General features: G+C 39.4%; 1 protein-coding gene and 1 long non-coding RNA gene across 6 annotated transcripts in view; one reads left to right on the forward strand and one right to left on the reverse strand.

The window, feature by feature from the left end:
- Positions 1-1647: 1647 nt before the first annotated feature.
- snphb (syntaphilin b) lies at positions 1648-25780 on the reverse strand. 4 transcript variants are annotated; one of them, XM_023956403.2, is made up of 7 exons: positions 25558-25780; positions 17217-17325; positions 16383-16535; positions 12978-13157; positions 12501-12608; positions 11947-12090; positions 1648-11865 (listed from the first exon to the last, which is right to left on the reverse strand). In XM_023956403.2, exons 2-7 carry the CDS (start codon positions 17264-17266, stop codon positions 9921-9923), a joined length of 2580 nt encoding a protein of 859 aa, XP_023812171.1. In that variant the 5' UTR covers positions 17267-17325; positions 25558-25780; the 3' UTR covers positions 1648-9920. The 4 variants fall into 4 exon arrangements, with proteins under 4 accessions (XP_023812171.1, XP_023812172.1, XP_023812173.1 ...); XM_023956404.2 differs by lacking the exon at positions 16383-16535 and having other exon boundaries at positions 25558-25779; XM_023956405.2 differs by lacking the exons at positions 12978-13157; positions 16383-16535.
- Positions 17930-27370, forward strand: part of LOC105354330 (uncharacterized) — a 44360-nt gene continuing 34919 nt past the window's right edge. For both annotated transcript variants that reach the window (XR_002873509.2, XR_013657242.1), the window contains exons 1-2: positions 17930-18751; positions 18898-18968. This is a non-coding gene — a long non-coding RNA (uncharacterized LOC105354330). The remainder of the gene's footprint in view (positions 18752-18897; positions 18969-27370) is intronic.

Genomic DNA, 27370 nt, shown 5'->3' on the forward strand with positions numbered 1-27370 from the left:
AACCCGATGCATCATGGAAGATGTAGTGCAAACATCTTTAAGTTTGACTTTTTTTTTTACATGCTTTTTATGCTGTCTGGAAACAGATCCTGTGGGAAGAAACACAACTAAACACGATCTTGAGCGGCTATTTTTGTTGGAACTGAGAAATGTTGAGCCATGTCGGCACCAGGAAGTGAGGACATTGATCACGTCCGATTGGTCGGATTGATGACGTATTGCTCAAACCTACAAGAATGATTGGTGGAGGGAGTTTAAGGGGTGGGACCTTTTCCCCAAAAAACAGCTATTCTCATTCTTGTCAAAATATCTTTCGTAGAATCAAATAAACACAAAGAAGTATTTTATGATCTTTTGTATCCTTACTACTCGATGTTTTATCAGGACCTTTTTGGAAGAACACAGAGATGATATCTTGGCGATGATAAATGTTTTTAGATCAGTGAAAATGAACAATTTCACACAGAACACCTGTGCCGCGGAACACTGGAATGGTAAAATAAAAATGAAACTAAATGTATTTTTTTTAGATATATGCAGATTAATAAATGCAAACAATTGTATGGCTGTTAAAAGAGCTAAAAACTTGTTATAGAGTTTTTTCTGTGTGCTTAACCATGTACTGTATTTGGAAACAAACTGGAGAAAAAAAGTATCATGGATTCTGCAAGTTGCCTTTCTTAACCCTTGTGCTATCTTAGATGACCCCACCCTTGCATTGACGTGTTCTCCCTACCATGACAAAGGTGGATAAAGGTGGAAAGAGTTCATGTAATCCATGGACACCAGTGAAGATCACAAATCATTGAAAAAAAAAAAGGTTTAACGCACTGTCTAGTGGGTCTAGATGACCCAACTCCCAATGTTAAAGTGCCTAGGACAGCACAAGGGTTAAAATGGGGGAGGTCGGTTAGGTCATAGATACACTTTAACTTTGAGATAAAATGTCTGTTAAAAAAAAGAACCCTGGAAATCACATTGTATGACTCGCGGGTTTATTTGCATAATAGTGTGAAAAACCATCTACGTCTTTTTTGTGTGGAGTTTGCATGTTCTCCCCAAGTTTTCTCCACCGGGACACCGGTTTCCTTCCACAGTCCAAAAACATGCTTTGTAGGGTAATTGGTGTCCAATTTGCCCCTTGGTGTGTATGTGAGTGCAACAGACTGGTGACCTGTTCAGGGTGTACTCCATCTTTACCCAACAACAGCTAGCTTGTGACCCTGAAAGGGATTAAGCGGGTTCTGAAGATGGATGAATTTCTTTTCAGTTTTATTAGAACATATGACACCTATGATGAAAGTTACAGGCCTCTCATCTTTTTAGTGGGAGAACTTGCACAATTGGTGGCTGACTGAATACTGCATATATAGAATGTTCCTACATCAAGTGAATACAAAAAACAAGCAAGTTTACAGCAGATGTTAGGCTAAAATCCTCAATGTTGACATCAATAGACAACCATGAAATAATTTTAATAAAGTATCCCAAAACTCGCTGCACTAATCCACCAGTTTGACATTAAATAAACTGATTATGATCGACCACTTTTTAATGGGAATACCCCTTCACACTTATTATTAATAAAATTGAAGTCTTTAGGGTTTGAAATGAACAAAGATGAGAAAAAACAGATGAAGACAAAGATTTCCTTCATGCTCATGTTTAATGTTTGTCTTTCTTCATACAGTGTTTGGCAGAAGTAACGTAGTGATATCTTATCTTACACTCTACTATTGCCATTAAAACTGTTGTTTTACAGTTACTGAATGTCTGCAGCGTTAAAATGTTCAAGAAGAGGATCTGTGGATACAATAGTCAAGAACAGCATGAAATGACTGCCATATATCCATACTTTAATGCATTTCTATAACATTCAGACTCAGCGAAAGGTCCAACTTTATATAATCCAATAATGCAGAAACAAAAACTGCAAGATTTCACTTAAAAATTAAAGGTTTCCTGGAAACATTTAACTTGTTTTTATGGAATTTGAAGTGAAAAAAAGTGAAACTTCCCATTTTTACAAACATAAGTTAAAGTACAAACTATAAAGCTGTGAAAATAAACTTTTTCTATGACCGGTAAGAACAAAATGGTCAAATGATGAGGAATTACTACCGTGTTATACTTTAAGTAACTCTTTAGGTTTGCATAGAAACAATTAAAAGCTTTACATCCTCATATTAAGAAAATAAAGAGGCAAAAATAGTAAATCAGTGGTGACACACCAAGAATCTGAGTATATCTTAATATACGGAAAAATATGTAGGCCAAACCACCACAGTGTCACCACTGTGCTTTAAAGGCCAGATTAGGTTATTTTGTTCAAATGTAACATATTTAGTTTTTAATGGATTAATTAAAAAAAAGTGTCTTTGTTTCGTTTGTGGCATGAAACATCACAGGAAAATCTTAACCAGCTCACAACCTTGCATTATTTAAAAACAAGATTAAAGTTTGGAATTAAATTAAAGTTTTGCAACTCTGACGTTGATTGTTTGGTCATTTTACTTACAGACGACCAAGTGTAAAGTTTCTTATTACACTGTTGCAGCTTTAGTTCCTCATTTTTTTTCCTTTCAAAGAGTTCTTGGCATTTTACAACTTCACTGAACTGGGAAACTAAAATCCCTTATTGATAATTTTTTTTATTTATTTACTTACTTTGCTTAAAGTAAAATATTTTTAAAACTATATAAATAAAGAAAATATATATACAGTTTTTAAAATTTAGTAGAATAAATGCAGAATTACCCTGTCCTCAATCCCACCCATCTGTCAAAATATGTGTTTTCTTTTACATTCATCTTGATTTCATGTGAAATTTTTAAAGAATTTTGGCCAAATGAATGCAAAAGCTGAGAAAATAAAAGCAGATGCACAAACAACAAAATAATATAAATATAGCAGGCATTCAGAAGAACAAAGGCCCCTCCCACTCCCAGTAACCACGTGTTTTGATCAAACGTGTGGTTGCTGTGGATAGGAGATAAACGGGGGCTTTCAGATGATCGTTCCAGATTAATACACACTCAAACATGAACTCTACTTACAGTTTATGGCTTATTCTTTTTGTATTTCACTTTCCATTTCATACAGTTATTAGTGGTGGGAGTACACAAAACATTGATGGGGGGCGGGAATAGAATAACCAAAAAAAAGCAGGACTCTCAAAAAAAAAATCTTTCTGTGCCACAAATTTAATTCTGAGAGATTCACTGGGATGGTTCTTCAGGGGTGGAGACAAACATTTATCAAATTCATTTCTTTTCTTTCAACCAAAAAAGCTGGACTTTAGGGCAACACAAAAATAACTACACGGTACATAAAAATACAATCTCTACTTTAAGTAATTGTGCAAAGTAATGCAGTTTATGAAGAGACACTTGTATTTGAATGCGGCTGCTGTCAGAACATGATTCTCTGAGTAGAACCTTCTTTTTATTGTCATTTTTCTGGATACTAACTCCTGATTACAGAGTTGGTCTGGGTTTGTGTAGAAAATAAATCAACAAACCCCTAACTACTCTCACCCACATAGTAGAACTGGTTATTAAAATTTCAATTTCAATTTCAATTTATTTGTTTAGAGGATAAGCCCCTTGAGATGTATCATCTCGTTTTCAAGGGGGTCCTCAAAATACAACAAAACAAGCAAATAAATAACCGACAGATACAGCTGAGTTTTACATATATCAAAACAAGACAAAAAGAACTTAAAATTTACAAGACAACAAACAGGCACACACCCACACACACACACACAAACATAGGCATTTAATGCACCTACTAGTAATTAATAATTAATTTAAGGTAAGGAAATAAAATAATAAATAAAAGGCAGAAAAGAAATCAAATTAAATCAAAAACAGTTACATGAGTGTTGAAGATGAACTAAACAGGCATTTTTAAATGCAAAGAATGAGGTTAAAGAGCGAATGGATAGAGGAAGATTGTTCCAGTCGGAGGGAGCCTTATAATTAAATGAATATTTTCCAATTTGTTTTTTAACTCTTGGAACAGCAAAAAAAATTTGATCTGCATGACGTAAATTATAAGAAGACTGAAAAGGAGTTAAATATTGTTTGAGATAGTCTGGATAGCTAAGGTTAATGCATTTGAAAATGAACAATAGCCAGTGAAATTGACGTCGAGAGGATAGGGGAAGCCAGGACAGTTGCTGAAACATAAGACAGTGGTGAGTTCTAAATGGACAACGAAGAATAAACCGACACAAGCTGTTATATATAACGTTCAGTGGTCGGAGGTTAGTGAGAGTAGTGTTTTGATAAATGATGTCACCATAATCTAAAGTCGGGATAATCAGTTGTGAGATGATTTTCTTCCTGACTGAGAGACTAAAACAATTGATTGATAGATAAAGTAATTTTAAACGATACGAAATTTGTGGACAATGGACTGTATATGAGCACTAAAAGAGAGAGAGGAGTCAAGCCACAAACCAAGATATTTAAATTTTTCTGCTACTGAAATAAGTGACATGTCCAGGTAAGTTAAATGTATTTCACTTGCAGCTACAGGACGTAGTCTTTTTTGAAACAACATAAAATAGGATTTAGATTTGTTGAGTAGAAGTTTATTGGATTGTAACCACAATTGAACAGAATTAAAATCATGTTGAATTGAATGCTGAATGTCAACAATGTTGGATTTAGAGGAGTAAATGACAGTATCATCGGCATAAAGTTGAATATTGCTGTAAATGCATTTAGTTGGAAGGTCATTAATGAAAATAGAAAATAAGAGGGGACCGAGTGCAGAACCTTGTGGAACGCCTTTGTCTACGCTTAGAAAGTTGGAATAGCTGCCATTAAAAAGCACGCACTGCTGACGATGATGAAGGTATGAGTTGAACCAAAGGAGCGAGGATCTATCAAGGCCAATTGAATGAAGTTTGTCCAGTAACAGATAGTGATCTACCATGTCAAAAGCTTTGGTAAGATCAATAAATAAGGCGCCAGTTAACATGTTATTATCAAAACCAGAGAAAATATCATTGGTGAATTTTAACAAAGCTGAAGTTGTGGAGAAATGTTTTCGAAAACCGGATTGGAAAGGAGATAGTATATTATTAAGTGTTAGGTATTCTGAAAGTTGATTAAAGATATTTTTTTCATATACTTTGACAATACTGTTGATGATTGAAATTGGTCTATAATTGCTCATGTCATTAGATTTCCCTCCTTTATGAAGAGGTATAACTTTTGCACGTTTCCAAGCCAAGGGGACTTCAGCCGTGGTAAAAGAGAGATTTAAAAGAGCAGCCAAGGGAAAACAAAGCACATGGGAAGCAAGTTTAACAAATTTTGCTTCGATGCCATCTGGACCAGCACTACTGGTAGATGAGAGCTCATTTATGACCTGTTCTACATCAGTCGGATTGACCATTCTGAAGGAAAAGATACTGTCACTGGACAAGTTAACACAGTGAGAAATGGAATGAGAAGTAGATTCAATAGGAGGTGATTTTGAGAAATGCTGACAGAATGCCTCAGAGATAACAGCCGGATCATTTGTACACACATTGTTAATAAGCATATTAGTTGAAGCAGAATCTTCAACTAAATAATTGTGCGTTTTGTGGCACAAACACTAAAGCTGTCATAAAGGTACTTTAGGATCCCCTCTTTCAGAAAAACTCATTCACCATAAGACGATCCAAGATTTTCAATTACATATGATATATATATAATATAATGGTATTATGAGCATTAACAGCCTACATTGTTGTGACTGGGCCAACTAGGAATTGAATCTTTTAATAAACCCTGAATGTATCTTTAAAAATAGCCGCCATTTTAGGTTTTTCTTGTGGGAAACATGCTTTTCTGAAAGAGGGGATCCAAAGCTACATCCATGTCCCAACAGGATATGAGAGGAGAATGTTGAGAACGTTAGTTCAAACCTCCATTTTTGGAGGACGTTTTGACGGGATTTGTTTTTTGCTTGTCTTTTTTTTCCCTTTTTACAGAAATTAAACCATCCCATTAATTGCTGCAAAAGTTATTTTTGGATATTAAAGATCTTATTTGTGATCTTTCTCTAATCATTAACGCTATTTATTATGTTCCTTTGTTTTGTGTGGCCTTTTAGTTTTTACTATTTGCTGTTGTTTCAGACTGTTTGGGGCAAACAGTCATTTCAGCTGCTCAAACCCAGCAGAAAAAAACAAGTTCACTATTCTGGGATAGAATAAAGAAGGAGTCTTAGAGGTGAGCCTTGGGGGACACCTGTGGGAACTGAAGCTAATATTCAAGTAAAGTCAAACAAAAATCTATTTTAAGGACAAAAAATGCATTTTCTTTTGTTGAAAACTGCAAAAAGGTCCACTAAAGCAGTTAAAGGCAATCATCTCAAAGGCTACAGCACTGTTGATGTCTGTTCTTTTGAAAAAGAAAACTCATGTGGATGTGATGAGAAAATCTGTTTTAGAACTTTACCTTTTGAACAACTAGATAGGAATTTTTTAAAGAAAGACAAAACCCAAACAACCTTTCTGAACATTGTACTCGAGCTTCTTTGAACACATCTCAAAGTGAGATGATCAAAATTCTGAAGCAGTTTTTTTTCTCGATAAATGTAACAACAAAAACAATGTTCAGGGCAGAACAGAGGACTTAGAGATGATTCGATCCACATCGATGGGAGGGTGGTGTATCTCCGCCGAAAAGCAAAAAACAGTTGAACATCTGCAGAAGATCAACGGACGGTAAAGTTGTTCTTTTTCTGTCAACCAGATCCACATCTGTTTGAAGAGTCCATGAGGATCACAGGAGGATCTGAGATTCTCTTTAAATAAAGCGGTTTGTTCTCGGTGACGGACTCTTGCACAGTGGAACACACACTCTATACCAGACTGACGGGAAAAGCCTATACAACAACAGCAGAAATATACAGCACAGGTCACAGACTGAGCAAGACTGGCTTCATTCACATTAAAGTGCCCGAGGTGGTTATGACTCGACTTCTCTACGAGATTTATAGTTGCAGTTCCAGCTTTCTTTGCAGAAAAGCTCTGAGATACGTGACACTTTACAGGCTAAAGTTAAATGAGCACGATGATATCACTCCTAAAGCTCATGAAAAAAAAAGATGAAAATAAATGTGTTTTTCTACTGACTAACAATAAACTTATATATTTAAATGGTTTAAGACCAAATGAGAACATTCCCGGGGTAGAAACACAGCCAACAGTGAACCAAACAAGAGGGGTAGAACAGTTGGAGTTGAAGGAAAGGAAACCAAATGTAACTGGATTAGTACATTAGTTAATTAGCAACACTTGGAAGAAAGGTTTGATAAGCGCCTGCTCACCTGCACTTGCAATTGAGGAGGAGGGGGGAGCTTAGACTTTTCATTTAAGTTGACCACTCTTTATTTTCTTTCTTTTTCTTCTATTTTGATGCCACATTGCCACCACAGTTTTGTTTGCATTCACTTCTTCTGCCCTTTGTTAACGAGGTTTATTAACTTATACAAAGCAAACTTAATGTTTTCTCCCACTGGTTTTTTGCATATTGATAAGATAGAAACACATCAGACACAAAACTGAATCCATCGACTCCTCAGGAAGCTTCAACAGGAAAGTCGCTTCAACGCTATGTTTATATTAGAACAACATTCATATAATGTTGTGAGACTAGTTTATAGTTGACAGTTTATAGAAAAGAAATTTCTACTTTCTTTCATTTCTGATGAAATGTAATTTCTTTCAAAGGGTGGTGTGGCCCTGTGCTACCCCTTCATCTTAAGAGTAAATTAGCAAACGCCTGGCCAGTTGCACATAGCGATAGCACCAAATAGCACAGCAGAGATTCATGTGTTGAGAGAAACAAAATGAGCTGTGCTCTTGTGACTTTCACATTTTTCTATGTTGGCTTTCATTGTAAATACACAGCAGTTTTCAGTTGTACTATTGACTATATAAGAGAACTGGACCTACTGAGTGTGACGGCAATCATAGTAAATGGCTTACTCCTGGCCTAAACCAAATGTATTCATTCAAGTGTTCAGGCACCTTTTTTTCTCCAAATGGATGCCGCCATGTTGGAAACAGACATTGTCAGCAAGTTGTGATTGGTCAGAGTCGGTTTCTGGGGCAACCACTCTCACCATTTTTACCATTCTGGATTGAAACACCGGGGGTCACTCAGTCCAGTTCTAATAAACAGTCAATAGTTGAACTGCATGTTCTGCGTTCCAATCCTCCACCATTCAGACATGTTCTATTAGAGAAACAATTCAGATTCCACTCTATGAGGAATGAAAAAGTAAATGTGACTCGAATGTAAAAAGTCGAGCAAATTCTAGGCCTCACAGATGAAGCTGCAGGTGTGATGGGGGGATGAGAGGATGGCTGTCTTATCGAGGAAAACACTTGAATGGAAATTTTTCAAAAACTGATGGTAAAACAGAAGCTGAAGGACAGAATCACTCAGCGTTTGATCTCCTTAATTTATCATTTTCAAGACTAAATTGATCTGATTTTTCTTTATTCTGTGCCTTTCAGCACTTTAGCCATGGTAGCTAACAACATGGGGGTGACTGACTTTGAAGACGGCCACGAGACAAAGCATAAATGCTGTTAACAATTTACATGTAGAAATACTGCATGTCCAATATGTTTTCCTGACATTTTAAGAATGTATCTGTGTGTTTTTACTCTTTGAAAGCTTTTTTTATTCTGCATCTTCTGGAACTTCTTCACTCATTCACCTGACTTTTAGATCTCACGGCTTTTTTCAGGAAAACTGATTGCAGTACAGCAGTGCAGGATTATGCCTCCTAATTGATAAATATTCTTATTTTATCAAGGTGGCCACAAAAAGGAACACATTCGTGTGAGTCATTTACCACATTATAATGTGATATTTTTTTTCTTGTCATGAAATCAATTGATTTTGCTTTGGAAAACCTTGCATGTTTCTATGACAGGGTGAAATGAGCCAAAGAGACCAAAACGTTTTTTCTTTGAATAGTGAAAGGTTTTGCAAACACTTTAGTTTATAGATGTTTTTATCAATGAGACCCTACGCCACAGTCAGCACAGATCATAAATAAAACATGTTAAGGAAAAGATTTGAAAAACTATTAGAAAAACTAATTTCTACTCTTGATTTGCTAAAAAAAACAGGCAAAATGAAACTCAAATTTAGGTTTTTAAAAGGTTTTTGTGGGTAAACTTTTAAAAATCAATTTCCTTTTTAACCTCTCATAGCTTTGAGATTGTCTACACAGACTAAAAAGGTTTACAAATGCACATTTGTAAAAATCTGATTTGCCTCTTTTGCACAGCCAGCTGCCATAGCTAGCTGTTTCCCACAGTCATTTACTGTACATTCTCCTAATTAAATTAAGATTGATTTTTGAGACACTAAGAGGAAAGGTTATGGCGTTGGGGCGGTTCTTCATCTCTGGCTGTGTTTCTACCCTCAAAACATCCCTGAGTTCTGCGTCTGTAATGATCTTCTGACATCTAAAGTTGAGGATGTTGGCAATCAGGTTTGAGTTTTTCCTCTGAATCTTGTTGTGACTTGGTTGGACGTATGCTCTAATAAAGACATATTATTATAATTGTGTACACATTCACCAACATGTGATAAAACGATGGCTGACAGTTTAACGAACATTTTCCCTGCACTTTGGAGTAACAGTCCCCCTCAGACATCCAGGCATCGATCATTCATTTCAAGCAGCTACTTGCATTTGCTAGAGCCAGCTGACAAACCGTTTTGGTAGCTACAGCACAAACTGTGAGAGGCGATGAGAAGCAGGACCAAAAAGAGCAATGTTCTCCTGTCCCAGTACTCTTTTCTGAAGGACAAAAAGGCTGGGAGATGTTGCTCTTCTCCCCTTTTTTTTCCATACATGTTCCCCCCAAACAGAAGAAGGCCTAGTTATATATTTGATGCCCCCAAGTCTCCCCCGCCTGCAGGGTAATGCCTTAGCCCCCCTCCTCTGCGCAGAGAGTGCAGCGCCACAGTGCAGCAGCCTCTCAGCAGGGAACCTATGTGATACATGGGCTGTCCGTCACGAACTGGGCCGCGGCAAAACCACGCCACGGTCGGCACCACAGGGATGGCCACCGCCAGCAGATCCACCAGGAAGTGGCGACTCCAGTAGCTTTTTTGTATTTTCCCCGACCCTGACCCATCCCCGTCCTCATCTGTATCCCCGCTTTGTTCTTTAGTCTTATCTTCACCATCCTCATCATGCACTTCCACCACCACGTCACCAGTTACCTCCTCTTTTGAGGCCGATCTCCTTGGTTGGGACGTGTGAGGCTCTTTGACGCCTGGAGATAAATCAGCGTGGGTTAAGATCGGTTTAGCTGCCTCATCGTAGGTAGATTCAGGCGAGACATCATCCTCCTGTTGACTGTTCTCCTTTTTTGGGGTTTCAAAGCTGGTCTCACCTTGCCTGGTTTCTCCACTGCAGACTCCAAGCTGAAGCTCACCGCCTAAAATCTTTTCCAAATCACACAGTTTTGGCTGAGATTTTCTCCTTTCATTCCCCCTACTCTCCACCTCCATGCTTTCAGAGCCTCCTTGCTGCCACTCTTTGACTGGACTTTCTGCCATAGTTTCCTCCTTTTCCCTTTTTTCCTTCTCCTGTTTTTCAACTTCCTCAGCTCCGTGGTTTCCCATGCAATGAAGATTCTCCACGGAAAATGCCACAGTGGCAGACCGCGGCAAAGGAGGCATCAGAGGTGTTTTGGACACTGGAATGGGCTCTGTGGCTGTACTCATAACTGTTGCTGTGGTGACTGAAGCTGTGGTCGTAATAGAGTCCAGATCCTCCTCCCCTTCGTCAGACATCCAGGTGGACGTGGGGCTGCAAGCCTGAGAGCGGAAAGTGCGCTGCTCCGCTATCGTGTCCAGGTCAGACGGACACCCCGCTGTGGTGGGCAGAGGACAGCTCTCTGTCTGAATGCCCATCTCTCTCAGGGGGTGCAGGTACAGGTGGTGGGACAAGCAGGGGTGGCTCATGCAACTCATTCCACCCAAGCCACAATGAAATGGTGGAAGATGCTCGCCCGTGCACAGCTTTTCATAGGTGGAGGAGTGTGGCATGGTGTGGGGGACGGAGTGGGACATACTGTGAGGAAAAGAATGAGGCAGGGTATGGGAGTAGGAGTGGGGAATGGTGTTGGGTAAAGACTTGGGAGAAGAATGTGGTAGAGTGTGTGAAAAGGCCTGTGTGTAGGAGTTGAGTAAAGATGCTGTTTCCTCCGACAGGTAGGCAGCTTCTAGCAGCAGATCAGTCCGGCTAGGGATGCTGTTTTCCCCGCAACACCCGAAGCCGCTGTCCTGAGTGCCATCTCCCGACAGACAAGGAAAGTCAACCCCGTTGCTGTTGCGGTCCGCCAGGGCTTGATCACTCAGTTTTGTGTAGGTGGAGCTTCGAGTCAGAGAACGGGCTGGAGAGGCATCGCAAGAGCAAGACCCCCTACCCCCAACTGTTAATTTGGGAGCACCCCCTGGGCTTTCCCCAGAAACAGACGCTGGCGCTGACCCCCCAACACGGGTCCTACAACCTGGCATGGAGCTTCCCTCCTTGGCTAATCCAGCCTGAGCCAATTCCATGCTGATCAAAAGGTTCTCCAGCTTGTGGTTTTGAGCGTTGATATCTTGGAAGTACTTTTGGACCCCTGCATCCCCGCTGAAGCCGCCGGCATCGCTGAGCCGTGCCCGGACCGTATCCACAGCCTGTTTGAGCTGTTGGATTTCCTGACGTGCCTCCTTCAGAGCCATCTGAGCTTCTACGCGATGACACTCCTCCTCAACCCAGTCCTCCTGCATCCTGTACAGCTGACCCCGCAGCTCATCGATCTCCGTGTCTCTGAAATGCAAAAACTCAAAGTGAGAAGTGGTTAGAATGAGAGTCTTTTTTTTGGATAGCTAATGTTGTCTGGATAATTACCTATCTTGCAAAGTGTTGACGGTTTCCTTGAGTTTGGCTCGTAGGTGACGGATGCACACCTCCTTCTGCTGCAGCGGCGTGAGATACTGCTCTGGTGGAGGGGGACGAATCCCGTGGTTGTCCGAACATGTGTACTTCTGTCGTCTACGACACACAAAGTATGTGGTAGCAATTAAACACACCAGAGAAAAGGCAAGAACTTGTAGGTCTTGAGTTGCAGAAGGCTGGGTTGTGTTAGATTGTAAAACACTTTTCCCATAGTTCTATGTTCAGAAAGTCTTTGGTTGACTGAAATTAGGGGTTTTTGAGATGGTTACAGCCAATTTTAGTATAGGAGACAATTCTCCACAGATGAGTTGGCAGGTGGTGGACTGAATCCAACAAACCTGTCTCTTTTACCGGGTAATTTAAAATACCTTCATGCTAAACACCTCAGCTTCATGTTTGCACAATTACTGTGCTGGTCTGACTTCAGCTCCCATGTCCAACAGTTGACAGTTTGAATTTGTGGTTGGAAAGAAACATCTCAGATTTCACATTTGAGGTCGCCTCACCCTTTAGTGGGGCTGCAGTCGCTGCCTTTACAGGAGCCTGAGTTGCTGCTGCTGCTGAGGGTTGGGTTTCCATGGGGATCTCTATTGCTAGAAGCTGCTGGAGTCCGCCTGGAGCAAAGTCAAAGGAGACGCCATGGTAACACCACGGCAGCACAGTCCAGATACTCAGAGAGTGACTGAGCAGAGCAAGTTCCATGAGAAACCGAAGTCAAAGAGATCACGAAAACAGCAGCAGACAAATGTGTGTCTGAGGAATGTGGAAATGAGTTTCACACAATTGAAGTGAAAACCAACAAACAACTCCAGGAAACATGCAGAACAAGAACAAAAAGAAAAAGCAAGCAGCAGACGCCATACATGAAGGAAACCATTGATGTTTCTACAATGTGACATCACAAAGTGAAGACGTTAGGAGCAGCTCAAAGGTCTTCTCATGCTTCAGACGATCAACACTGATCAGAAGAAGTCAGGACAGACCGAGAACGAGGGGTGGAGGGAGAGTTTGTTGGCCGACTGTGTCTGTCCGGAGACTTTGTCGATGTGTATCCTTTAGTCGGCGACTTAGTTGATGCATAGCCTTTAGTTGGACGCATTGAGACCATATAGCCCGTTTCCATGGGAACGTAGTCTAGCTCTATAAACCTGCAGTAGTCGAACCTGACCAGGGAGAGAGAGGAGGGTAAAAACAGACATCGTTGGCTGCAATTTTAGTCATTGCATGTGCACAAGTATGCACATTGCATCATTAATGTGAAATAAAACTGTCAGGCAAAACAGCATGTTTTGGCAGGCAGTGCAGATGTCAGATGTGATCAGGCACTAAACAGCTAAGGGGGCCTAGGAGACGCAACTCCCTAAAAAGCCCTCTGCTGGTAGCTGAGGATCCTCGCTTTGGCTGTGGAACATTCAGGACACAGAGTTTGCATCTGCCAGGGATTCACAGCAGTAGTGCAACTAGAGTGCAGCACGGTGGGAACATAGTCTGTGCGTGCGGCATTCGCATGCGGTCAGTAAGGAGCCAGTACTCACACCTTACTATGACAGCATCACCCGTACGTCATAAGTGCGTGTAACTTACATTAGTCTCACGGATATTTCATGATATACTTACCATACACACACACGAAAGGCGTACCCTCCAATTTCAATGACACCCCTGGAGGTGGCTGCATGAGACTCAATGGAAGACTTTTTTATACTAGTCTCAAGGTGTGATTGTTCCTGTCTACCTCCCTCCATGGGCCCGGACAACCCCAAAACCCGCAGCACCCATACAAGTCACCCCCCTGTACGGGTGTATGTCATGTGACTAAGGCTTTATCACACCAGAGTCACACAGACTTCACTTAAAGTGTGCTCTAGCCCACCTGTGACAGCCAGGAGGGGTATGATCTCCTCAACTGTGTCCAAGAATGGAAGAGAGCGATCCCTCTGACTAAAAGAAACCAATGTCAAACATCTTTAGGTATGACAGTGATTGTCTGGTGTGTATGCTCTTACTCACAAGTTTTTTTTATTTATTTTAGTTCCTTCCCTCTTTTGCCACTTAGGTGGTATTAAGCAGGTTAGAAGTATTAATATCTTTATTTCACTATTTCTTTGTTTTTTTTGGGCATGCACTTTCATAAGCATTTTACCTGCTTTCAGTTGTTTCACACTCTTTAAAGTTGATTGTAAACTCTTTTTTATGATGCATTATTATTTCAGACCACTAAGGCTTAAATTTCACAATAAAATTCCAGACATTAAAAAACCTGACCCCTGTACAGTTACAAAAAAATCAGGACACCTCAGAACTTAAAAAAAAAAAAAAAAAAGCGTACAAAATAAATGACTCCACGTCTTCCATAATGTGCCACTACATTTGGATATGCAGAGCTGCCAAGCCCCAACATGTGCTTGCTACCAAAAACAGTTGACTCAATTTAGCGGTTTAAGCATTTTTCTCAAAAGAGCTTCCTGATGAGACTTTTTAAAATAGTTCCACAAAGTCAAAGTTTTGGGCTTTTCATGGAGGCTTGGTAACAATTCCCAGCTATTTGGCCAATATACAGTCTCTCAATACACAGATCGAGACTACATGATAGTGAGGGAAATGGTCAAATATTGACGACTTAGGATCAATATGTGACAAAGCCAAGACACGAGCGGAGCAGAAACAGGCAGGAGGGAGCAGCTGCAGCAGACAAACCGCTTGTTCTGTTTTCATCCATCAGCGGGGATGGACGGAGCCCCATCGGGCCTATGTGGGGCCAGTCGGGGGTTGTTAGCATGAGCAGGTGGAGTGCAGAGATATTTTGGTGGTGTTCTTTCTAACAGGAATTCATAGTGCTTAGCAGAAAATGTTTTGATTGTTGCATGTCTGTCACACTTAAAGGATTCAGATCAAACTAAATTGAATAAATGCATGAAGACAATTCAAGACAACATTTGACATCTGACATGTCTTGTCTTCGTGAAAACAGACATTCTGAATCACTTGAATATCGCTTAGGAGGGTTAAAGCAAACAAAACTGAAGCGGACCAAATTGTCTGCACTATTCACTTCCTTACCTATCTTTACACTTAAATTTGTAATTTAGCTTCTTCAAATTGCGAGCTGTTTTTATTCCATTTAAACATTTTGCTTGCATCCTTCACTATCTTGAGTTTACTTTCTTCATAAATAACATATATTTATAGATCTATAAATCATAAAAAGTTTGCCCTGGTCCTGTATCTAGAAAGAAGCGCCAAACCATGACAATACCACCACCATGTTGACAGTTACTTTGATGCTCTTTGTTTTAAATGTTGTTTTAGTCTGATTCCAAATCTAACAGGACGCAGGCTTTCCAGAAAGATCCTCTCTTGTCCCCTCAGTCCACAGAATATTGGACCAAAAGCTCCGTAGATAATCCAGATGTTTTTGTCAAGTACGAGCTAAGTCTGTGTGTTCATGCAGATCCATATTCTGTCGCCTTGTTGAGGTCTGAACAGTTCGTTTCCCTCAAAGAATGAAATTATTTGTATTTATTTGTTTAATTCTCTGAATCATTTTAATGTGACAGGTCCGAAAGATATTTCTGTACAGGTCATCTAAATGAAATCACCTTCAGAAAAACCAAGAAAAAGCACTTTCTGATTTGAGGTGATGTCAGTGACTGAGCCATGAGCTGGTTGGTGATAGGAGGGTTTTTCCCACAGGAAGACCATTTACACTGTAGCCACTAAAGGGGAGCTTGTGCTTAAGCTCTCACAGACTAAAGTGAAGCAAGTCTGTCAAGCCTTTGATTTGATTATTATTAACATTATGACTATTTAGGCTAAATGTTATATAATCTTTTTTCGTAAAGCATACAAACACTGTAAACATAACAAAAGCAAAGGATGGAACTAACCCTATTGTTAAGGTTTTCACAAATCGCTCAATATCCGGTGATAAATAAGGTCGACAGTTTTTAAAGAACACATGTTCTGGCTGTTTAAAGGACACAACAGTTGTTTCTGTAAAATGGCTTGGCTGTTTGTTGACAACATACATCCCATACTCTAAAAATCATTTCAGATGAGGATGGATAAATTATATAAATCTAAATCATAAAACATTAATTTTTGTTTTGTTTTAAAAAGATCTTCCCTTGTAGCATTTCAGATTTAAAATATTGATATGGATGTGTTAAAGAAAGGCACATTTTTTTCATAAAAACACAAACAAATCAGAAATATTGCTTTCTTGTGAGTAAGCATGATACCGACCAACACTCAGCAAACTAGTGGTTAATCTAAAGCTTGACAGACTTAAGAGAAGGCGCTCATTGAGAGTCCAGTTTTGGTTTTAGTGGCTACAGCGGTGGAGCTACAGCAACTGAGCATGCTCCTGTAACTGAGTAGTGTCTCACGTAGGAGGCGCTGGCACAGGGATAGCCACCGGTGCAGCGGCAGCGTGTGCAGCTGAACCCGCTCCCGGCGCCGGCTTGGGCACCGGCACGGGGGGGGACACCGCCGTTTGCTCTAGGCGGGGTTTGGGCTGCAGAACTTTCAGGGGATTGAATCTGAAGAAGAGGAGAGATGAGGAAAGAGAGCAGAAGAGCTGCAGACTCAGCACGCCTCAAGATGCTAACCTTTACAGCTAACCTCATGTCAAATGGTAAACCCTGATTATTAGACAAAAATAAAAAAAAATGAATTTCATTTCTGTCCGTGAGGATTATCAGTGCAGATATTTATGAACTCGAGGAAAAATCGACCATTTTAAAAAATGTATATTTTGAATCCAGATGTAAATAAATAAACATTGTTCAAACCCACGCCTTTATTTGTTGTCAGAAGTTAGCTTTGGAAGCTGCTTGATCTGTGAGCAAAAGATCTTTGCTGCATTTCCGCTCAGAACCTGCATTTTCGGTTCCTGCTTCCAGGTTTCACCACAATCCAAAGACAGGTGGGCTCAGCATAAAGGGATCCAACCCGGCATTGCGGCAAAAACAACGTATAGGAAACCCCTTAATCATTCAAAAAAACTGAGTCTGGAGTTTGCAGATGGATGACTGTACTCGTCATCGCTTCTGCTGCCAGAAACAACACAAACAAGGTCAGCCCGGTTTCTCCACCCTCTGATTCACTTCCACCATGCAGAGACGGAAACATTTCCTAAATGAAAAGTGCCTTCTGTTCAGCCTCTTTATCGAACGTTTGCATTATGAATCTTTCAACTAAAAGGCGATCAGCAAACCTACCGGCGAGAGCCCGCAGCAGACCTACGATTGGCTGGAGCAGGAGCCGACATGGAGGCAGGAATCCTCTCCTGCGTCAGCTCAGATTTCTTCTTGCCTTTTCCCTGTGAGCCTGCAGGAAAACAGAACAGCTGAGTGATGCTGCACAGCTCCTGCGTGTGCAGCATGCAGACTGCTGCTGCTGCTGCTGCATGCTGACTCAAGCTGGCACAGGAGGGACCTCGCAGTCCAGCACTCAGCCACCTCCCTGCCTGAGAAGAAGCGATCAATCGTTACCAATCGCTCTAATCTGCGGTAGCAGGGGGGGGCACCACAGAGATGGACGTTTGGATCAGTGGGCGGGTGTAGTCCAGACATGTCATCCGTCAGCGCTAAGCGGTCCGTCATTTCTTTTTAAAGACCCAGATGCTGCTGCCGGCTGGGGTTATTCAGAAATACTCTGCAAACACATCCTGCCAGCATCTATTTTTGTGAAGAAGAAGTGAGGGGGGGAGGAAGATTAGTACTATCAATAATGTATCACACACACTTGGTGGGGCTTGAGTGCCAGCTTGGTGTTAGCGGATTATGACTCAATCCTGTGGAATCTCTAGCTCTCATTTACAGTTTATGATAAACTCTTTGTTCTTCCGATTATTAATGCTCTATACCTCAGATTATGGAAGTTTTTCTGGAGCATAACTAAAAATAAAAGTCAATACCAGAAATTTTTTTTCATTTTCAAAATGAAACTGCATTTGTTGACTCAAAATTAGAAAGAAAAAGCAAACCGCTTTTTGTCTTTCTTCTTCAACATCGCTTATTCTGTCACTTAATTAAAATGATAAAGAAAATGGAATTTGACATTTCATTTTCAAAAAGTTCTCTAGTAAATGTGTAGCAAAATTCATTTAGAAATGTCTAATTTGACAATTAAAATGGATTAACAGAAATGCTTTTTCATTTTCACAATGTAACTGCATCAAATGACTCACAAATAAAATTAAATGTCAGTCTTTTAAAATTCTTTTTCATTTTCGTCTTTAACATCGCTCATTCTGTGACATATTTCAAGTGAAAATGCAAAGAGGGGATTGCATTTTCGTTTTCAAATTCACCCCGCAAAAATTCCAGTGAGCATTTCCAGGGGGGAGTCAAATGCAGCTTCATTTTGAAAATGAAAAAGCATTTCTGGTTTTGACTTTTATTTTTAATTATGCTCCAGAAAAACTTCCACATCAGATAATATTTTCACTTTTAAACATTTTTGAGCAAAAAACAAGTCAGACAGTTGTAAAGGTACAGAAAATAAAAATAACAAAAAAACTAAAAACAATATGGAAATCAGGACATAATTTAAAAAAATAAATAGAGAATGGATGAAGGAAGAGGCGGGTGAAAGCTCTATGATGAATATCAGGTCTTTGATGGAGATCAAGCAGCTAATTAACCAAACTCCAAACAGGTGTGCACACAGGAAAAAAGACAAAACTGAAATCCTAAAACAGAGGGACCAAGCATCACAGAGCCACGGAGGGCAGATCAAAACAACAGAGAAGGTAACACAAAAACATGACCCAGGTAGATGCTTCAGTGAGTCTAAAAGAAGCAAATCTTTTCAAAAAAACACTTGAATGTTGTATCTTTGCACCTTTTGAAGATTTTGGTTTGATTTGACTCTCCGTTTTCTTTTCCTGACTGTCAGGCTGTCAGGCGCTCCAGCTGCTGAGTCACCAGATCAAAGCTCGTCAGGTCTAATCATGCAGGACTTCCAAGGTTAGGTTGGTTATGTAACCCCATCTGCTTGAGTGAGGGTATCACACATGCAGCAGCTGCTTTGATAGCTGAAAAGAAGCCGGTATTGAAAAAACCAAATTTGTTTAAGACTACAGTCTGAGGAGAAAAGAGTGACTTGACTGCAATCACTTTTTAAGTCATTTACACCTACTGCAGTCTAAGCATCACCTAACCTCCATGAATTCTAAGGTGTTTATAGTAAGAATCAACCTCCAGCCTGCAGCTGTTAAGTGTCACAAGTTGCAGGCAAATGTTGTTCATCTTTACGTTTATTTGTCAAAGTAAGTTAGAACCGTTTTTTTTTTTAAAACAGTCTCTTTATAGATGATTTTTGTATTTATGCTAACTCTACAAAAAGTTTATTTGAAACTTTTGACTCTGTATGTCCTCACTTTACATAGTACCATTTAATCAGGGACTCCACATAATTTAGCATCAGCTTGAAAGGCAAAAATATATTAAAAAAAATATTTTTTATAGAATAAAAATAAATTTAGGCACGATGAGGCTAAAAAAGATTGTTTAAAATAAGTCCATGACTGTTGAAATGAGCGTTTAAACAGTTTCTAATCAATGATGACAAAATAAAACTCCTATTGCTGTAGTAAATGTTAATTCACCTTAAATAAATTACATTTGGGGTTCAAAAGTCTGTATTATTATGGATGTCATTATGAAATATCAACATACTTCTGTTGTTTTCACAACATCTGCAGCACTCTGCATCTCCATTTAAAGAAATGGTGACTCAATCTCTCATGTGGATAGACTGCAGTCAGATTTTTATTGAGCATAAAATGACAAATTTATAATATTACTCTTTAAAAAAAGAAGAGCCAGAAAATCTATGTTTATGTGCCGACTTTACAGTTTTTTATTTAACGAGGCCTTTTCCCAACAAGCTGCAGTCCTTTATTAATTTACATAACAAATAACTTAGATTCCATGATTAAAAAAAATTTGTGTTTTTTAAGGTTTAAGCTTAAGCTCCAGTCAGATTTGATCCCTGAATCAAAAGAAGAAAATTATATTTTAGTTTAACAAAACAGAAAAGCGTCTGCAGTATTTTCTCCAACTACACTTTATTCTTTAGGGTTTATTTTAATTTAATACTTTTATAAATAGACATTTTTTTACACAAACATCCTCTCAAGGTGCCACACCAAAAGAAGAAAACTCAAACTAAGTCATTGCCATCACATTTTGATGCAAAATCTCCACCTTACAAAGTCTGTTATGTCCATAACAAACTGAACATTTAGATACATTTTTAAATCACCTCCACAAATCTATTGACAAGACAAAGCTTAGTAAATTACAGTTTTTAGATCATAAAGTCCCCATGTTATGTCGATTGTTTAACAAGAAGCTACGGAGCCCGTGTCCTGACATGGATAAAATAAAAAATATCTTGTTCCCACAAAATAATGAAGCTGTGCGAACGAAATAATATCGTTCCCATAGAAATTAATATCTCATTCCCACGCAATAATTAATTCCTGCGAACGAAATAATTGTTCACGTCATAAGTCATTCATAAACACGGATATGCTCTCCCTCCTGCCCCATAAGCCGCTTTCAACGGTAACTTCCGTGTCTCTGTGACTCACATTTGTTCAAGAAAGGGAAAATAAAAACAAGAATGTCCATTTATTATTGTCTCTATTAAAATAAGAAAAATATAAGAATTAGGAAGCTTGCTGCTTTGCCATACCGCAGCGAATCGATTCTCCGAACATAGCTCCAAGTTCCGCCGCAGAGCTCTTTTGCTTGTCATGCCGTCATTCGGGTGACATCCGAAGGCTAGTAGGCTACATGCTATCATTTGTCCTGTTGTATTTGAATGGGTCACAGTTACAGGGCCACGGTGATTGGTCGAGATGCAATATGGGATATGTGTGATGCATGATGGGATAAGTAGCATGTAGCCTTCGGATGTTAAGTGACTGTTGATAAAAGACAATTCCTAAATAGGGTTGAATAGGAATTCGACCCTAAACTACAATATCCCGGAGACGGCTGACCGTCTACCGGCCAGCCACCTGCCTGGTATGACAAGCAAAAGAGCTCCGCGCTGGGCCGGAGCTCGTAGCTCATAGCTCGAGCGAGATATGTCTGGAGAATCGCGAGGAAGCAGAAAGCTTTGGCATCCTAAATATTATATTTTTCTTATTTTCATCAAGACAAGAATAAATAGATCATTCTTGTTTTTATTTTTCCCCTCTTAAACGAATGCGGGTCACAGAGACACGGAGGTAGCCGCAGAAAGCGGCTTTTGCGGCAGGACGGGATGTGAACGAACGCAGACATGGAGACATGATTACCGTTGCTTTTGTACTTTTTTAAAATAAATAAATCTGATAATTAAACATCCTCCGTGTCTTCCATGCAATGTAATGAGACACACACAGACAGAAATGCGAAGGTATCTGCTGTAAATCCAAATATTGCTAACTCCGTGTTTATGAATGACTAATCACATGAATAATTATTTTGTTTGCACAAATTAACTATTTCGAGGGAATGGAATATTATTTTGTGGGAACGGAATATTATTTTGTGTGAACAAGATATATTTTATTGTATCTATGTGAGGACACGGGCTCCATAAGAAACTTCCAAGTTATTAAAAAAAAACTAAATCCTGATTTGAACATTTGTTTTTACCTTTTTTTTTTTCTTTGCATTGCCTCTACTATAAAAACTCACATATAAAAAATAACATATTATCGTCAGAGGCTATAGAGCCGGATGGGTCAGAACTTTGAAAGAAAGGAAGATAATACCAAAGCAGTGATTCAGATTGGTTTTGAAAGTTTTTTCACGTATTTAGGAAGAAGATTATAATGCTGGGGGAAATGGGCTTAAAGCGATTGACTAAATAACATGGTGTTATTTACAGCTTTTTTTAGCAGAGTATTATGGCGTGTTTAATGGGGAGACTTCAGTAACGTAAATGTGGACAAATAAAAGGTTAAAACAATTTATTTTTCTGTTAAAACAATTCATTCTCCTGTCATAGAGTCTGAAGCCACAAATTAGGTGTTGCAGATTTGCATCTTATTCCTGGAGAGGGTTGAATATTAAATGCAATAAAAGAATGCAAACGCTTTTCCCACCATGCCTTAAAAAGTACTGCCAAGTCACCATGGCGACGGTCTGTCCGATGCTTGTGTTGAACGTGAGCAAAGGGAAAGATGGTCTTGTCTGAATGTTGTGTCTTGTTTCAAGAGACAGCTGTGACTCAACGCTCTACATTTTTAAGGTATTTTTATATAACAAGAGCTTTACAAAAGCTAAGTATGTTGCATGTCAAAAATATATCTGTTTTAGATGAGGAAATGTGATGTTTTCAGTCAGACTTGGCTGAATTTTGTATTTAGAAAATAAAGATAAAAATACAAACTACAGTTTCAGTGACACTTTAGACAAAAGTTATGAGAAGTGTTTGATCTGATGTGAATACCCACTCTGTGTGTCTTTGTGGCATTTTTCTCATGACGGACATAAGAAGCTTGAGATTGCATTTCTTAGTACCGTACTTTTTTCTTCAAATTGCTGTAAATCGGTGGCAGACGAAAAAATGCTGTTGGAAAAGTGAGACGTAGAAGCTACTATGACGGGCTCAAGCTCCCTGCTCCACTCCATTCTGATGCATCCACTTGGAGACGACTAGATCCACGGATGTCTTTGTTTTCCTCGTCCGAGCTGGCATCTGGCTCAAAACTATAAATTCGTACATCTCCGATATTGCTCGCCATTTTGTCGCACCAGTATGGGAGAGGATGTAAACTAATTGATGTTGGGAAATAGAGGTGGGCTTACTCTGTGCCAACAATCCTGCCCACAACTCTGAGAAAAATACTGAATGAATTCCTGCCACTCTGCTGAAACGATATCCTAGAAAATGAGACAAGTTCTTTTTTTTGCCTAAAAACAGCATAATTATAATTTAAAGGCCAATGCTTTAAAAGCAGATCAAGAAAGGATCAGAGTGGGACTTGAGAGGATTCTATTATGAAATCTGCCGGTTGCCTGCCTCCTAGACCACTCGCAGACTCCAGGGTGTTTGGGTTTTTACAATAAAAGGAATTCAATGACATAGAAATACATTTAGATTATAAATAAGAAAAGCCCTGTTTTGGAAGTCCAAGTAAGTTCTAAGCCCTTGACTACACATTTACTCTAGTAAGTGTACACAAATGTAATACCATTTCAAAATGTCTCGATACTATTCACCTTTTATTGGTTGAATGCTGTATAGCATTCAACCCTTTGTTTTCCTCTTACGCTATCTTCCGCCGTTTTTCGGCACTTAACTCCTTCAACAATTTTCAACCTATTTTAACCATTCAACTATTAAACTGTTCAGCTCTTTCAGCTTATTACTGCTATGACTTTTGGTTTTTCAAATCCTTGAACTTTTTAAGATATTCCAGGATTTTCCATGATTTTTTCTCCATTGAAATACATGGAGAATTTTTCGTGCAGAAGTTCACAGTTAAACTTCTTCTACAATTTTTCACCTATTTTAACCATTCAACTATTAAAATGTTCAGCTCTTTCATCTTATTCCAGCTATGACATTTTGTCCTTCAAATCCTTGAACTTTTCCAGATAGTCCCGGTTATTCCCAGATTTTCCAATATTTTTGCTCCATTGGCCACACCTTTGCTTCTTTAAACAATTGTAACTTTAACATTCTTTTGGCTACAGACACTATTCAAACATTGAAATGTTCACAAGGTTTTGGACTTCAATATAAGGCTCAAAATTATTATGGGATGGCAACACCACCTACAGTTTGGCGGCCATTTTTTGCCAAAATGTGAGGCAATTTTAAACTTCTTCAAACTTTCACCTATTTCAATCATTCTACTATTTCAATGTTCAACTCCTTCAGCTTATTCCTTTCAGCTATTACTTTTGGTCCTTCAAATCTTTGAACTTTTCAAGATATTCCAGGATTTTCCAAGATTTTCGCTCCATTTAAATACATTGAGAATCCTTGAAAACCTTTGGTTCTTTCAACCATTGTAACTTCAACATGCCTTTAGCTAGAGATACCGTTCAAACGTTAAATTGATCACAAGGCTTTGGACTATAAAATAGGTTTAGAAATCATTATGGGATGTCGACACAACCTACTGTTTGGTGGCCATTTTTTGACCAAATCTGAAGCAAATATTGCATTTAACTTCATCCATGGCTGGAACTGAACATATTGAAATTCACTGGATCTGGACATATAAGGAATGTGGGCGTGGTTAGCAAACAAACTTCGTTGCTATGGACGTCCAAAGGTTTACTTTTTCTGATTTGTCTGAAACTGACGTCGATTGGTTCGTCATCCCCAGGCGACCCAAACATAAAATGGTTGCTATGGAGATAGAATTAATAGAAAAGCCGCCATTTTGAAAAAAGTGGATTTTCTATCAACTTAGACATGTAGCTTTTACCAATATGATACTCTCAAACAATGTGTCTTTTTGAGTCGGTTGATGATGCTGATTCCAATGCTAGCACTTTTAGCCATTTTAGCAACATCTTCAAATTTTCAACAGTTCAGCCATTTTTTCAACAATTTCAGCTTTAATGATTAACTCCTTATACAAATTTTGACCTATTTTAGACATTCTACTATTACAATGTTCACCTTTTTCAGCTTATTCCTACTAGGACTTTTGATCATTTAACTTTTCAAGGTTTTTCCAGTACAGTTCAGACATTTCTTCAGCAAATTTAGCTTTCATTCAGCAGTACAGCATTCAACCCTGCATTTTCTTCTGGAAATGCAGCTCCTTCTAGTTACTATTAACCCTCTAACAAATATGTAGCACAACACAAAACCCCAAGTTTACGTTTTGAAATCTGAGTTTTTTAAGATTAACTTTATAAGTTAAGATTAACTTTATAAGTTAACTTTATAAGTTAATCTTAATCAAGTTAACTTTTTCATAGCTTTGCCTTCAGGATTCAACATGACCTAAAGATGTCAGTAAGAGGGACTGCAGGGTCGCAGGGCTAAACTTCCTTCTATATGGATCTGCAACTCAATGTAAAAAAAACAAACAAACATTCAATGTGTTTGTTTCATGAGGGCTGGCAGAAGCACACACCTGCCTCGAGTCAGGAGCACGCGGCTTCCGTAGAAGCAGAAATGCTGCAAGGTCAAACTGCAGCGCGAGGAAACCTGTCACGACGCAGCTGCGCACAGAGACGCGGGTGATCTGCGTGTGTGTGTCTGCACAGGACGTTTCTTCAACCTCCGCCGAGAGTAAAACACTAACGGTACTGTGACGCAACAACCGGCCGAAGGCTCGAGCGCGACTGACGGGATGCACCGTGCGCAGTTTCACAATAAATAAATAAATAAATAAATAAATAAAAGCATCAGCACCCGCAGCATCAGCACCCGCAACACCAGCCGCACCGAGCAGGATGCACAGAAAATGCACGGGCCTTTTGGAAACATTCAGTGAACCAACATGTCCTGCAGGCACTGCGCGTGCACGCCCGTCTGTCTCCATCGCATCCTAATATAGTTGACAAAGACCCCGCTGCTCACCTGCGCGCCTCCTGTTCGTGCAACTGCAGGTGTGCTCACGCGCCCATCTCCTCGGCTCTCATTGCGCCCGTCCCAGTTTGACTAGAGCGGGGATCTTTGATCCGATGCCCGGGGAGGAGGAGGAGGGCAGGAGGGAGGGGCTGGGCCACAGGTTTGCGGGAGGTGATGGACTCCGAGTGAGGAGACGCACAAGGGTACTTTGACCGACGCAGCTGCGTCATGACGCAACAGATTGGCATTTAAAGGGAAACTATGCCTTTTATTTAGATGGCGACAGATGAGTAAACATTAATACATCTACAAATCAGAAAAGGGGATTTGTTTCTAAACAGATTAGACTGTCCCATTACAAAAAATTCTGAACAATCCGGAGGCAAAACCATGAAAATACCTGAAATCAAATCCATGCAAAAAGAGAAAGATAACTAGGAATTTTTTTCCTAAATCTTTTAACACTCCAGCCTGCAGCTGCAGTCAGGCTCCAGTTATTTGGTAGTAAATCTGACTTATTTTTTCACTTGTTTTTGCAGATTTCTTCTTTTATTCTGACACATCCGAGGATTTTCCAGCATGAACAAAGTCTTTGTCCAAACTTTCTGCAACATTTGCCACATTTGGTGAGGTGAAAATCTGTGAGTGGAAACCATTAGGCCTGCATGTTTGAACCCCTTTAATAACATAAACTGTAAAAATATATATATTTTTGGAATATGATATTTTTATTTATCTAAATAGTAAAGAAATGCTTCTTAATACATTTTTTAGAAAATGAAAATATTATAAATACCGTTTTTGAAAACCTGAAATAAAATGTCTGTCTCTGAGGGGAAAAAAAACGTTGTCAATGGTAAATCTAAGTTCCCATGAAATATCAATCAATGCTCTCTGTTAACTTTGTAAATCATATGAACAGGAAAATGACACAAATCTTGTTCAGAAGTACAAAGTACCTTTTATCAGAGAAACAAATCCGTCTATTTTGTTTACAGTTGACATTTTGAAAATGAGCTAGAAAGGAGCCCACTGGCTCTGAGAGGCCAAGGGTCGTGTGACGGTGCTAAGTTTGCAATGCTTAATAATGGAATTTAGCCAATCGCAATCAAGAAATCCCTGCAAAAGACTGGCGACCTGTCCAGGGTGTCCCCTGCCTTCGACCACAAGAGGCCGGGATAGAATCCGGCAGCCCCGTGACCCCGAAAGGGACAAAACGGATTAGAAGATGAATGAATGAACAATCAAGAAATCATAGGCACAGTTTTTAGAAAGTGCTGGAGGACGTACATCAATGATTTAATGAGGATCCCGCAGGCTGGTAGAAAATTGAATGCAGGCTGCATTTGTCCTACGAGCCGGACTTTGGACATGCCTAGTTTAAGGTCTTTATTTTTAATGTTTCCTCACTTTTCCCACCATTAAGTGTTTTGCAGAAGTCAGAGTGGGCAGGAGCTGCACAGTCCTGAATCTAACAGCAGAGGTCAGCAAAGCAGCATCACGTGGAGCAGCTCAAATAGTTTTTCTACAATTATCTCTCAAAAAAGCAAAATATTGTGGAATAAGTTCAATTAATTCAGTCTGTCAATTCAAAAAGAAACTTGGGGTTTGGGTTAGGGTTAGGGTTAACCCTAACCCTAACCCTAACCCAAGAAGCCAAAATTCCAAAAAAACAGCTATTACTAATCCTAATTTTTTTCATGAAATTTTTTCTTTACATAGTGAGTTATTCAACTGACCAATCGGATTGGCTCCATGAAGCATGCGTTGTCTGCTGGCCATCTACTTTAAAGTTTGAATGCTCGATTGATAGATTCTCCTG

This window comes from Oryzias latipes, chromosome 7, assembly GCF_053564925.1.
Source record: "Oryzias latipes strain Hd-rR chromosome 7, Olatipes_Hd-rR_3.1".
NCBI classification, from domain to species: domain Eukaryota; kingdom Metazoa; phylum Chordata; class Actinopteri; order Beloniformes; family Adrianichthyidae; genus Oryzias; species Oryzias latipes.

Bases quoted from the DNA above. Each gene is read 5' to 3' on its own strand.
- snphb (XM_023956403.2), bottom strand. From the start codon at position 17,266: ATGTCGGCTCCTGCTCCAGCCAATCGTAGGTCTGCTGCGGGCTCTCGC. The intron at 13,158-16,382 runs GTGAGACACTAC...CTCCCTGGTCAG, and splicing joins CCTGTGCCAGCGCCTCCTAC to GTTCGACTACTGCAGGTTTA. The intron at 12,091-12,500 runs GTGAGGCGACCT...TGTGTGTCGTAG, and splicing joins GACTGCAGCCCCACTAAAGG to ACGACAGAAGTACACATGTT.